The 15,425-nt window shown below is 32.0% G+C and overlaps 1 protein-coding gene across 2 annotated transcripts in view; it reads right to left on the bottom strand.

Moving 5' to 3' along the window:
* SYK (spleen associated tyrosine kinase) overlaps positions 1–15,425 on the bottom strand; it is a 154,704-nt gene that overhangs the window by 33,206 nt on the left and 106,073 nt on the right. For both annotated transcript variants that reach the window (XM_031943755.1, XM_031943761.1), the window contains 3 exons: positions 12,774–12,864; positions 10,575–10,752; positions 8,631–8,840 (listed from right to left, as the gene is read on the bottom strand). In XM_031943755.1, coding sequence (XP_031799615.1) covers positions 8,631–8,840; positions 10,575–10,752; positions 12,774–12,864 — 479 coding nt within the window. The remainder of the gene's footprint in view (positions 1–8,630; positions 8,841–10,574; positions 10,753–12,773; positions 12,865–15,425) is intronic.

Genomic DNA, 15,425 nt, shown 5'->3' with positions numbered 1-15,425 from the left:
ACATAGAAAGTGCATGTATAATTTGATTTTACTGTTATAATATAAAAAAGAAACTAGAGGTGAAAAGGGGATTGTACCAGAAAAAAAAGGGAAAGTGGAGGTAAAATGAGGGAAATTACATCTCAGCAAGAAGCAAAGAGATTGAGGAAATTGAGGGAAAGAACGGAGGGCAATGAATATCGTGTAAATCTTACTCTCATCAGATTTGGCTCAAAGAAAGAATATTAGATATATTTGATTTCATCAAAAAACTTCTCTCACCTTATAGAAAAGTGGGAAGGGAAAGGGGAAAAAGGGATAGGCCAAAATGAAGGGAAAACAGAAATAGTAGGGGAAAGGTATAAGAAAGAGGGAGGGTCTCTAAAGGGGGAGGACTACTTGAGACAAGTAGTGGTCATAGGTAAAATACTGAGGAGGAGGGAAAGGGGAAAAGGAAAGAGAAAAGTATAACTGGGGGTTAATAAGATGGTAGGAAATACAGAATTAGTACTTTTAACTGTAAATGTGAATGGGTGAACTCTCCCATAAAGTATAAGTGGATAGAAGACTAGATGAAAAGCCAGAATCCTACAATATATTGTTTACAAGAAACACATTTAAAGCAGAATTATACATATAGAGTAAAGGTTAAAGGCTGCAGAAGAAGATATTGTGCTTCAGGTGAAGTAAAAAAAAAAAGCTGGGGTAGCCATCCTGATCTCAGATCAAGCAAAAGCAAAATTGATCTAATGAAAAGAGATAAGGAAGGAAACTATATCATGTTAAAGAGTACCATAAATAATGAAGAAATATCAATATTAAACATATGTGCACCAATTGGTGTAGCATCTAAATTCCTAAAGGAGAAGTTAAGAGAGTTGCAAGAAGAAATAGACAGCAAAAATTATAATAGTGGGAGATCTCAACCTTGCTCTCTCAAAAATAGATAAATTAAACCACAAAACAAATAAAAAAGAAGTTAAAGAGGTAAATAGAATGCTAGAAAAGCTAGATATAATAGATCTTTGGAGAAAAATGAATGGAGACAGAAAGGAGTACACTTTCTTCTCAGCAGTTCAAGGAACCTATATATTAGGACATGAAGACCTCAAAATCAAATGCAGAAAGGCAGAAATATTAAATACATTTTTTTAGATCACGATGCAATAAAAATTACATTTAATAAAAGGCCAGGGGAAAATAGACCAAAAAGTAATTGGAAACTAAATAATCTCATCCTAAAGAATGAATATGTGTAACAGCAAACCATAGACACAATCAATAATTGTGTCTACAATAAAAATACTACAACATACCAAAATTTATGGTATGGGAAGCAGTCAAAGTGGTAATAAGGGGAAATTTTTATCTCTAAATGCTTTCTTACATAAAATAGAGAAAGAGAAGAGCCATGAATTGGATTTGCAACTAAAAAAACTAGAAAAAGAACAAATTAAAAACCTCCAATCAAATACCAAACTTGAAATTCTAAAAATAAGGAAAGATCAGTAAAATTGAAAGTTAAAAAAAACTATTGAATAAATAAAACTAAGAGTTGGTTTTATGAAAAAATAGATAAACCTTTAGTTAATTTGATTAGAAAAGGGAAATAGGAAAACCAAATTGTTAACTCAAAAATGAAAAGGGAGAACTTTTCACCAATGAAGAGAAAATTAAAGCAATAATTAGGAGTTACCTTGCCCAATATTATGCTAATAGATTTGACAGCCTAAGTGAAATGGAGGAATACTTATAAAAATATAAATTGCCCAGATTAACAGAAGAGTTCCATTTTAGAAAAAGAAAGAGAACAAGCTATTAATCAATTCCCTAAGAAAAAATCCTCAGGACCAGATAGATTTACATGTGAATTCTACCAAACATTTAAAGAACAATTAACTCCAATACTATATAAACTATTTGAAAAAATAAGGAAAGAAAGACTCCTACCAAATTCCTCTATGACACAGACATGGTACTGATACCTAAACTAGGTAGGACAAAAAACAGGGAAAGAAAATCATAGACCAATCTCCCTAATGAATATTGATGCAAAAATCTTAAATAAAATATTAGCAAAGAGATTACAGAAAATCATCCCCAGGATAATATACCATGAACAAGTAGGATTTATACCAGGAATGCAGGGCTAGTTTAATATTAGGAAAACTATATCAATAACCAAATTAACAAAAACCATATGATTATCTCGAGATGCAGAAAAAGTATTTGATAAAATCCAATACCCATTCCTATTAAAAACATTAGAGAATATAGGAATAAATGGACTTTTCCTTAAAATAGTCAGGAGCATCTATTTAAAACCATCAGTAAGCATCATATGTAATGGGGATAAACTGGAACCATTCCCAATAACATCAGGGGTGAAACAAGGTTGCCCACTATCACCATTATTATTCAGTATTGTGTTAGAAATGCTAGCTTTGGCAATAAGAGAAGAAAAAGAGATTAAAGGAATTAAGAGTAGATAATGTGGAAACCAAATCATCACTCTTTGAAGATGATATGATGGCATACTTAGAGAACTCTAGAGAATCAACTAAAAAACCATTAGAAGTAGTCCCCAACTTTAGTAAAGTTGCAGGATACAAAATAAATCCACATAAATCATGAACATTCTTATACATCATTAACAAAATCCAACAACAAGAGATACAAAGAGAAATTCCATTTAAAATAACTGTAGATAGGATAAAATATTTGGAAATCTATCTGCCAAGTAAGGGTCAGGAACTATATGAGCAAAACTACAAAACACTTTCCACACAAATAAAGTCAGATCTAAGCAATTGGAAAAAATATTAAGTGCTCTTGGATAGGTTGAACGAACATAATAAAGATGACAATACTACCTAAACTAATCTATTTATTTAGTTCTATACCAAACTCCCAAGAAACTATTTTACTGAACTAGAAAAAATGACAATAAAATTCATCTGGAAGAACAAAAGATCAACAATTTCAAGGGAATTAATGAAGAGAAAAAGCAAATGAAGGTGGCTTAGCTGTACCAGATCTTAAACTATATTATAAAGCAGTGGTCATCAAAAGCATTTGATACTGGCTAAGAAATAAAGATGTTGATCAGTGGAATAGGTTAGATTCACAGAACAAAATAGTCAATAACTATAGGAGTCTAGTGTTTGACAAACCCAAAGACCCCAACTTTGGGGATAAGAATTCACTATTTGACAAAAACTACTGGGAAAATTGGAAATTAGTATGGCAGAAACTAGGCATGGTCCCACACTTAACACTGTATACCAAGATAAGGTTGAAATGAGTTCATGATCTAGACATAAAGAATGATATCATAAACAAATTAGAAAAACATAAGATAGTTTACCTCTCAGATCTGTGAAGGAAGAAGGAATTTGTGACAAAAGAAGAACTAGAGATCATTACTGATAACAAAATAGATAATTTTGATTATATTAAGTTAAAAAGTCTTTGTAGAAACAAAATTAATGAAAAATTAGGTGGGATGAAATAAACTGGGAAAACATTTTTACATCCAAAGATTCTGATAAAGGCCTCATTTCTAAAATATATAGAGAATTAACTCAAATTTATAATAGTTCAAACCATTCTCCAATTGATAAATGGCCGAAGTATATGAACAGACAATTTTCAGATGAAGAAATTGAAATTATTTGTAGTCACATGAAAAGGTGCTCCAAATCATTATTGATCAGAGAAATGCAAATTAAGATAACTCTGACATACCACTACATACCTGTCAGATTGGATAAGATGACAGGAAATGATAATGATGAACATTGGAGGGATGTGGGAAAACTGGGACACTGATACATTTTTGATGGAACAGTGAATTGATCCAACCATTCTGAAGAGCAATTTGGAACTATGCTCAAAAAGTTATCAAACTGTGTATGTGCAGTCCCTTTGATCCAGCAGTGTTTCTACTAGGATTATATCCCAAAGAGATTTTAAAAGAGGGAAAGGAACCCACATGCGCATAAATGTTTGTGGCAGCCTTTTTGTAGTGGCAAGAAATTGGAAACTGAGTGGATGCCCATCAATTGGAGAATGACTGAATAAATTATGGTATATGAATGTTATGGAATATTGTTGTTCTGTAAAAAATGACCAGGGGAATGATTTCAAAGAGGCTTGGAAAGAAAAAGAGCAGAACCAGATGATCATACATGGCAACAAAAAGACTATACAATGATCAATTCTGATAGAGATGGCTCTCTTCAACAATGAGATGATTCAAAGCAGTTCCATTTGTTCAGTGATAAAGAGAGGCATCTACACCCAAAGAAAAGAATGTGGGAACTGAGTTTGGACCACAATATAGCATTCTCATTCTTGCTGTTGTTATTTCTTACATTTTGTTTCATTTCTCAGTTTTTTCTTTTTCTTACTTCTTGGTCTGATTTTTCTGGTGCAGCAAGATAACTATATAAATATGTATACATATAATGATGTTAACATGTATCTTAACATATTAAAAATAAAATCAAAATAAAAATAATTGTAGAAAAAAATAAAATATTTGGGTGTCTACCTTCCAAGACAAACCCAGGAACTATATGAACACAATTGAAAAATACTTTTCACACAAATAAATTCAGAGCTAAACAACTGGAAAAATATGAATTGTTTATGGGTGGACCAAGCAAATGTAATAAAAATGACAATTCTAAATTATTATCCTTATTCAGTGCCATGCCAATCAAACTGCCATAAAATTATTTTATGGAGCTAGTAAAATATTAACAAAATTCTTCTGGAAAAAGAAAAGGTAAAAAAAATATCAAATGTATTATTTTTTAAAGCAAAGAATGATATCCTAGCAATACTAGATCTAAAACTATATTATTAACTAGAAGTCATCAAAATCTTCTGGTATTAGTTAAGAAATAAGAGTGGTTAATCAGTGAACACATGACACAATAATCAATCACTATATTAATCTACTGTTTGACAAACCCAGCTTCTGGGATGAGATCTCAAGTGTTTGACAAAAATTTCTGGGAAAGTGGAAAATATGTCAGAAACTTGGCATAGACCTACATCTCACACCTCATACGAAAATAATGTCAAAATGAAGATTTAGACGTGAAACAATTTTTAAAGCCAGTATTTCTGATAAAGGCCTTATTTCTACATATAAAGGACTGAGTGAAATTTATAATACTACAAGTCATTTCCCAATTGATAAATGGTCAAAGGATATGAATAATTTTCAAATAACAAAATTAAAGCCTGCTACAGTCATATGAAAAAATTCCCTAAATCACTATTGATCAGAGAAATGCAAATTAAAATAACTCTGAGATACCACTTCATTCCTCTTATATTGACTAAGATGACAGAAAAAGATTATGCTAAATGTTGAAGGGAATGTGGGAAAACTAGGACACTAAAGCATTGTTGGTGGAGTTGTGAAAGGATCCAACCATTCTGGAGAGCAATTTGTAACTATGTCCAAAGAGTTATAAAACAGTGCACACCCTTTGACCCAGAAGTACCACTACTGGGTATCCCACAGAAATCATAAAAGAGGAAAAAGACCACTTATATAAAAAATATTTGGAGCAGTCCTTTTTGTGGTGGCAAAGAACTGGAAAAAGAGTAAATGCCCATTAACTGGGGCATGTTTTTTCCTATTTTTTTTCTCATGGTTTTTCTATTTTGTTCTGATTTTTCTCTCCCAATGTGATTCATATAGAAATATATTTTTAAATGAATGTATATGTATAATCAAATAAAAGTATGCTATTTTACATGTAACTATGGAAAAGAAAAAAAGAAAATGAAGAATGGACAATAATTTTGTTTTAATAATTATCTTCTTTTGCTTTCATTCCTCTACCACTCCTGTTTGATTTTGAAAATCATTTTTCAGCTCTCCAAATGTTCATGTTAGCTTTATATCCAATTCATATTTTCCTTTGATGATTTTCTTGTAGCTGTTTTGACTTTATTCTCCTCTTCTACATTTGTTTCTTGATCTTTCTTATCACTAAAGTAGCATTTTTCCCTTTATGCTTCTCTTTCTATTTCACCCCTCACCCAAAAAACTAAATGGGGAAAACAAGACAGAGGCTCTTTTTTTGTCATTTGTTCATTCTTCCACCCTATTTCTTGATTGAGACTTTTTTTTTAGCATTGTACTTAGTTCCCAAAGTGAGTAGTGGCAGAGAGTGGGACTATTTCAAGTTTCAGACTTTTTCACACTCCTCTTTTCAGAACTATTTCTGAGGGTTTAGAAGTTTTTTTGTACTTTCAAAGTGCTGAGATCTGAAAAGAGGTATGGACACTGCTCTTTTAGTCTGCACTCTGGTCTTTACTGAGCAAAGGTTCCTGTTCCCTTGGGACTGAAATCAACACTGCTCTCTAGGACTCCTCCACTCTTGGAATCAGAAACAAAAATGTTCCTCAGGGTCCCTGATCCCCTGGGACCTGAAGTGAGTACCCCTTAGAGTTTCCATTCTCTTTTGACTAAAAGTTTTCTTCTCAACCTTGACCTTGAAGTGGGTATAAGCAGTGAAATTGCCAAAAACATCTGGTCCAGTGCTAGAACAGAGACACATAGTAATCTCTTTCTTACCAGTTGTCAAATTTCTTATCATCTCTGCCTTGAGAGTTCCTGAAGTTGCTCCTACTTCTATCACCACTACCTGCTTCCACAATTGTGGTTTTATCCATGTATGCTCCAGTCCAGCCTTACATTACAAACCTCTCTTTCTGCTCTCCTATGTTCTCTTGAGTTGGAAGAATATCTCACTCTGATCTTTTCTTAGATCTGCCACTCTAGAATTATTGTTTGAAGTCTATTTGCTTGGCCCACCCATAAACAATTCATATTTTTCCAGTTGTTTAGCTCTGAATTTATTTGTGTGAAAAGTATTTTTCAATTGTGTTCATATAGTTCTTGGGTTTCTCTTGGAAGACAGACACCCAAATATTTTATTTTTTCTACAATTATTTTGATTTTGATTTTATTTTTAATATAAGATACATGTTAACGTCATTATATGTATACATATTTATATAGTTATCTTGCTGCACCAGAAAAATCAGACCAACATTTGTTGGGAGAGCTCAGCTAAATGCTTTCTCTACTCTGGCATCTTGTTTCTGTTCCCAGAAATCTTTTAAGATTTTTTCCATCTTAGAATGCAACAGGTATGCGTGACAATGGTAAAACCTTGGCAAATTATATACCATAAGTCATTAATTAAATCCGATTTTCCAGAACCACCAGCTTCAGAAATCTTGAAAAAAAGGTTTTAAGAAATTCAAAGGAAGCAAGCCTAGCTCTTCATTTAACATAACTATGTGATTTATGCTATAGGAAAATGAGAGGGTAGAAAAGACATATTTTTGGAGGATGATGTAAACAAAATAAATAAGCTGTTTTTTTAAATTCTCAGTCACCTTTGGGAATTCAGCAAAGTGAAGGACTATAATAATGTCAATTAGATTTATGTTTTAGTTCTTGTTACACACAGATACATGAAGCTGTGGGGAAAAGAGGTACACAAAACATATTTTATTTTTCCAATCTGATAAGATAATCAAAACTATTCTGGGATTTGGGGAGATCCTTTTATTGTAAAATTTTCAGTATTTTATTTTACTGGCCATAATTTTTGTTACAAAATAAGTTGAATTATTTTGTTATATTTGTTCTGACTATTCTTTTACACTTTGCTAATGTCTTTATCACTCCATGCTGTCATTCTTCCTTAAAATTGTTTACAATTATGTAATGGTATGTGAGAATAGGATAAAAAGATATAGAGATGCTTCATAGTGAATTTTCCATTTCATGAAAGTTACTTCATATCAACACTAACGTGGTAATTGTTTGCTTTTAGTATTAAAATCAGTTAACAGTAAGTGCAATATACAAAACTTTGGGAAGGATTTAATTTAACTCATAAATTCATAAACATGGATGCCAGTTTAATGTCAGAATCAGAACATTTTGTACTGCCTTGCAAAATGCTTTACCCAAATATTTGTCTCAAAGTGATTTACCCCAATGAGCAAGCATACCTTGTCAAAACATCTTATAAGTTATTGGCTTTACTTGGCTAGCATAAGCTAAACAAAATGAAATACTGAAAACAAAAACCATTAAATCAAGTCCTCACTCCTTGACATTTCCAAGACGGCACAGAATTGGAATTTTGTTGAATGTAATAAAACAGAAAATGAACCTTCAGAAACAATTTACTGAAATTCTCCCCTTATGCAGTTAACATTTTTGTGGGTCCCTATATGAAAGGAGAAAAGAGTAGTAGCAAATATTTTAGAAATATTTGCAATATGCTGTTAATGAATCTTATTAGAATAGTAGTGTAAAACTCAAATAGAAATGAGATCATTAAATCATTAAATAAGGACCCCTGTGGGCCACACACTTGACTTAGAACCTTATTAATGTTATCTGTGCTTTAATGTGTTTTTATTTATTTTGCTAAGTATTTCTCAATCACATTTTAATCTGGTTAGGGTAGCACTTAGGAGTTTTGTGAGCTTTAGTGAAGTCTGTTTGTTTGAGTGACATTTCTGCTCTAAAGAAAACATAACACTGATATTGCTATTAGGGGATTCTCCAAAATACTGAGTAATTAGAGTAAACTTACTTGTTTTTTTGCAGATATTTATTGAGTGGACCAAGTTCAGCCATCTCCATGACTAACATCCAGGATTCAGCTTCACATATGCCAATCATTCGGACAATGTAAGGATTGTCTAGCTGTTGCATGACATTTGCCTCTCTTAATAACTCATCTTTAATTGCAGGGTCATTGGTCTCATTTTTGAGGATCTTTACAGCCACTAATTTTTCACCTCTACAAAACAAATTCAAACACACATACATAAACATTTACATTTTTAGATTAAATTACCTTTTGAGACATATTTCCTAATTGCTATTAATAATATAGAATTATCCATCTCTCTGTCATTGAATGAGAATAAGTTATCCTTTGAAATAAAGGATTAATCAGTTTCTTCCTCACAGTTTTTCTCTTGATACTTCTCTTTCTACTTCAATCCTTCCCCCACAGTGAGGAAAGCAAGAGAGAGGCAAAACGTCCAGGGAAAAGTTCTAATTAAAGAATTATTTTAAAAGAAATATGGGGTTATTTTAATTTTCAGATTTCAGCTACATAATACATATTAAGACATAATTAAGAAAATTTAATGCTAGGGAAAAAAACAGAATAATTCCCCAACTTGTAAAATGTTTATATCCCAATGGTTCAATTTTAAATAGTTTTTTTTAACTTGAAACATATTTTTTCCTAACACAGCAATTCATGAACACTGATTTAACTTATAACACATCTGTACTACTATATATCTTCAGTGAAAAAACAAAACAGGGGCAGCTAGTTTGTGTAGCGGATAGAGCACCACCCCTGAAGTCAGCAGGATCTGAATTCTGAATTCAAATCTGGCCTCAGACACTTAACACTTCTTGGCTGTGTGACCCTGGGGAAGTCACTTAATCCCAATTGCCTCAAAAAAAAAAAAAGAAAGAAAGAAAGAAAGAAAAGAAAAAGAAAAATAGCAAAAACAAATATAATATGTAAAGTCATGGTTTTCTTTTAAGTAGAATATAAGAAAACACTTTAAAAACATACATAGGTTGGTGTAATTAATCTGGCTGTTGGCTTTGACACAGGGAGAAAAGAAAGAAACAATGATCATTTCCTAATTTAAAAATTGTAAACCTTGGCTCAAAAGCACACATTTTACTGTACTATTAAATAAATTTTTTGGCTATCTTAGATCTTGCCTCTGGAAAAATCCAAAAGTTAATTAAGATAATCATGACCTAAGGAACAGGGTCTTTCATCTTAGATTCAGGAATACAAAAAGAAAAGGAGACAACTTTAAATCAGTCTAATACCAAAAAAGAGGATCAGTGTGTGGGGTAAGAACAAACTTTACTATATTATATGTCTATTTGTATCTTTTAGTTTTAAAGTCATATATTCCTATTGAACTCACTTTTATGTGAATAAAAATTATGTAATCTAAATCTAAAATACTTTTATCTTTCATGCGTTTTACTAAACAAACTAAACTAAACAAATGATAAGGACTTTCAGGAATTTTATATGTAGCTCTAGGACTGTCTATATCCAATTAAGTCTAAATCTAGTCTAGGCTAAGTCAACTAAGTCAAAACATGATACACATTAACTCAGCCACTTTCACACAGACTTATCACTGTCTTCAGAGATACATGTCACAAAGCCTACTATAATAAAAACACTGTGTAGTGCATATAATTGCATTATATATTAATTGTACCAGAAATTCACACCAAAGTCAAGTAAGGATTTAACTATATAGTGCTATCCTTTGCATTTAAATGGGCTAGGAGGTTAATTCTCTCATTCTCTCTCTCTATTTTGAGAGAGAGAGATAGAGATATCTATAGATATAGATAGATAGAGAGATAGATATAGATATATACATACACGAATACACACACAATATATATATTTAATTAATAAATACTATAAAGTCAGCAAATACATTTGAGAGCATGACTGAAAACAGCAACTTACTTTTTCATCCTATACCGACCCCTTTTAACAGTGCCAAAGTTACCAGAGCCAAGTTCTCCTTCTTCCAAAGCTAGCAATGCTCTGTCCAGACGCACTTCTTTGGGTCTGATTTCTTCTGGATCAGCATAGGGACTTTCATAGACTGCGGTGTCCATCGGTAAGGCTTCCCTCTGCATGTCTGCAAATCATTTAAACACATTTTCACCAGCCCCACTAGAGGATGAGTTTCCCTTTATAATTGCAACTGCATAAACATATTTTGCTACTTTTTACTTTTTCAATGTGGAGCAAATAGCATTCCATGATAATATTAATGTTACTTTAAAAAAAATTAACATTACTCCTTATTTAGACTAGTTGTTAGGAAAATTGTGATAAGCAAATATTTGGGCTATTGGGGCAGTATTTCAGATTTTTGATTCTATTGAGCAAGTGGGTAGGACAAAAGATTTAATATAACATCTATTCTATCATCTCCTGTGTGCCACACTGATCCTAATGGGATAAGATACTTTTAATTAAATAGTAATGAGAAACGAGAGAGGCAAATTGTTAATTTATGCAGCAATTTATTCATCATTGATGAAATAGACAATACCATAATACAACTATCAAAACAAAAAAAAATATGCCACCTGGAAAATTCTCCTTGACCATTTACATTTTTAAAAGAACACTAGGAGACCAAACACTAACTTATTTAATGATCTTGACATTGACATAGCTTCTTAAAAGTACCTGTGAATCCTATAAGGGCATTATTTAAACACTACAAAACTCTGGTTCATTATTTCAAATTCTGATGTTTCTATATATCATTATTGATATTGCACATCAAAATATTTTCCAAATTAATAGTTTTTCAGAGTTGGCTGATACCAATATTTTAAATGTGGTGTGTGTATGTAATGTGTATGTATATACACACACACACATATATATACATATATGTGTATATATATATATATATATATATATATATATATATGTTAGTACTAGTTTCTCCCCCTCCCAACTATTGTTAATAGAAAATAGTCTACTATTAACTCTCAGTCTTCAGTATTTTTAAATTATGGTGTCCAGAACTGAATATAATACATGAGATTTGTTCTAACCATTATTAAGATAAGCTATAATTTCTTTATTCCTTCTAACTCAATTCAGTTGAAGACTACATTAGAATGCAATCTCACACTGTTTATCATCTTTTGTGAATACTGCAGTCAAATATAATCCTTCAAATGTTTTTAGACAAATTGTTTCTTCCGCCTTGTACTTATGAAACAGAAACTTTACATTTATCCATATTGAATTTTATCTTCTATTGAATTTATTCTTAAAATTGAATTCAGTCAACAGCTTTAGCATGCCACGATCTATTTTTATTTTGCATCCAGCGCTCTGAAAGGAGTTGATCACTGATTTAAGTCTTAATGAAAGCAAGGGATTCTAAAAACTGAAGGAATGAAACATATCTGTGAAAATGTGTTCATATGGGAGATGGAATGTCAGCTTTGGAAAAAGCTAATAAACCCATTGTGGAAGGCTTTAAATGTTCATTTGAAGGTTTTATATTTGATCTGAGAGGCAACAAGATTTATGTACAGATAAGAAATACATGATTAATTAAGACTTTCACCTTTTGAAGATTATTTTGACAGCAAGGCAGAAACTAGATTGAAAAGGTAAGAAAATAGAGGTTAAAGAGATTTAGAGGATACAGCAATAGTCTAAGCTAGAAGTTTTGAGACTGACTAGGATAACAGTTTTGTTGGTTGAAAGATATTGGATTTGAGTTATATTGTGAAGATGGAATAAACAAACCGTACAAATTGATGGATGGGATTGTGGGGAGAAGAAAGGATCAGGATAGCTAGGATACAAATCTGAGGGCCTGAAAGAATGATAGCATACTCAATAGGAACTAAAGTTTGAATAAGGGATGGGTTTGGAGGTTGAAGATGGTTACATTTTTGACATGTTGTTTTAGAATACAATTGTTATATCCAGATGAAACTGGAGAGAGTCAGTCAGTCAGGTGGGACTGATCATTAGTGACATATTAGGGTATAATATAAAGATATGAGATACCCAAATGGATGTTTATGTCAGGAGAATATGGAGATAAAGAAAAGATGACCATGAAGATACAGAAATTACAGAAAACAATGAGTTAAATGAGCATGTGATTTTACATACCTATTTCAGCTCCCAAAGCATCTGTCCTCTGTAGCACATAAGGATTAAGTTCTACTGAACTTTCTGCCCGGTTAACATTGGAAGGATGTGACTGAAGCACAAGATGAAACATTTAATATATGTCATGGATATATATTTGATCTGTTGTTTATTTATTATAGCATAATTTATTCAAGAAATACACAGACAAGAATTACAGACAGAAATTTTTAACTAAAATTTTGTCTCCTTCAGGTTATTGCTTAGGCACATTTTGATTTTAAAAAGTATATAGTATGTAAATGTAAAGCCACTGTAAATATTTGAAAGCCTTTCTTCTGACATAATTAACACAAGTAGTAAGGACAGAATGGGGAATTGAAGCCAAGTCTTCTGACTCCATTCAGTGCTGTTTTCCATTCTGCCACAAATTATGTAAACCGGCAAGATATGGGATAGTAGGAATTGAAAGGAATAGACATAATTATTCCTGGGAGGTGTTAACATAAAGAAGTCTTTTCTAATTTATCAAGTCAAGACTATCCACCAAAAAAAAAAAAAAAGAATTCACATCTGCCTAAGGGAAAAATCCCAAACCTTCCTCCTTAGGACCTACTCTTCTTCTAGATTGGCTGAGTTTGCATGACAAGGAGTTCCTATTACTAAGATAATGGAAAATTTTACAATATTCTCTGGCTTTTCAAACATAATTTCCTTCCTATGATGGAATGCCAGCAGGTCAGGATCCTCTCCTCCATAATTCACTCAATTTTAAAGCTAGCATTTTAAAGGCTTCTAAGACCCATACTGGGTGGTTTGTTCAAGAGGCCTCATAATTAACTGATGGGTTGAGATCAAGTGATTGTGTACTTGTCTACAATAAAAAAAAAATGACATTATAAACACTTGCATGTTTATTAAAGGCAAAGAGTGGTGAGGAAAATAAAAATTATAGTCATGTAATAAATAATTATATATATTTTTAGAAAAGTATCTGCAACAAAACTGAATGCTTTCAAAACTATGCTATATAGCCTTGTAAAATTTCTGGTCTAGGTATCTCTCATGGTTTCTCTAATAAGTATATATGGATAAGTTATGATATAGCAAAAAAATTATTTTGTGCCTAAGACTGAGACTAAAAGTAGGTGGTCTACTCCATGAATGAAAAAAAAAATAACCTAGGCATATGTGCTGAAAACACATTATTTTTTCAAATAATTAGAGCACTACTAAGGAGAAAGCTTAATATGGTCATTTGCCATTTTAAAGACAAATAATAAATAAAACAAAGGGAATAAAGGCCCTCTTGAAGAGAGTCTCTTAATATAAGAAATTATCTTGAATTTAAATTTATAGCTATTTATTGATAAATTTATAGACAACTTTTCTAAGACTTTGATCTTAATTTTTTTAAAAAATGGAATCCTTCTATCTTGCCTTTTCTGAAAGTACAGCAGCCAATCTCACTATTTATCAGTACGAAAGTTTTGACCTATTCTATTCCTGACCTGGGTCTCTCCTTAGGCAGTTTGATGACTCTGAATTCTTACAGGCTCACCAAAGTGAAAGTGAACTTAATGTGTACACCTTTTTGGCATTAGCCCTTCTGAAGCTCAAAAGTCTCAGGGACAAGCAAGTGCACGAGCCTCAATTTCCTTGTGTATTTAGGGTTAGATATTAGCTACTATGAGAATCTGGAATAAATATTGCTATTGAAATGTGTTGTGAACCAACACAAAGGATGAGACAAGCAATCTTTTCTTAAATTACATTGAGATATCTTTTCCTTTTTAATTGATATAACATTATTGAGGCAAATACACAAAGTCAACAATTTGTTATAGTTCTTAATCTATCAACTATATAATTTATCAACAATTGTTTATAAGCAGAAGAATCTAAAAAAAGGACGTTGCAACTTCATATGAGAACAAGATAGTATTATTGCAACAAATATAAAAAAGTGAACATCATATATATAACATATATATAAAATCCTTTATTTCTTTCAAATTCTTCATTTTATTGCTATCGAATTGTACATTGAAGGCTTTAGTTTAGTTTTTGTTTTTTATCTAGATTCCTCTGACTTTTCTATGGTTAGTCATCATAGAAGGTAGAATCTGAATCCAGGTCTTCTGGATTTCTGGCTCACACGCCCAGGAAGGTTTTAACAAGAACAATGACTTTTCTTTTTCCTTCCTTCCTTCCTTCCTTCTCTCCCTCTCTCCATCCCTCCCTCCCTTCCTTCCTTCTCTCCCTCTTTCCCTCTCTTCATTTCTTCCTTCCTTCCTTTTTTTTCTTTCCTTTTTTTTAGAGAGGCATTGGGAGAAAGTAACTTTCTCAGGGTCACACATCTAGTAAATATTAAGTGTCTGAGGCCAGATTTGAATTCAGGTCCTCCAGACTTCAGTACCAATACTCCCTCCATTGTGCCATCTTAGCTGTGTCTGCTAATAAGTTTCTGAGGTCAAATTTGAACTCAGGGTCTTCTTGACTCCAGATTAAGCATGTTATCCACTAAAAGATCTCATTATCTATTTTCACAGTACTACCATCTTTTAAAAAAGCTATTATCCATGCTTAATAAAGGATGCTATATTCAGGTCTCACTGATTAAGCCTGTTTTCCTAAATATGCAATAGTAATGATCAAATGGGAGTTTTATCA

This window comes from Sarcophilus harrisii, chromosome 1 (assembly GCF_902635505.1).
Source record: "Sarcophilus harrisii chromosome 1, mSarHar1.11, whole genome shotgun sequence".
NCBI lineage: Eukaryota > Metazoa > Chordata > Mammalia > Dasyuromorphia > Dasyuridae > Sarcophilus > Sarcophilus harrisii.
Note: the sequence above shows the minus strand (reverse complement) of the source record. Positions and strands in the feature narration are given on the sequence as shown.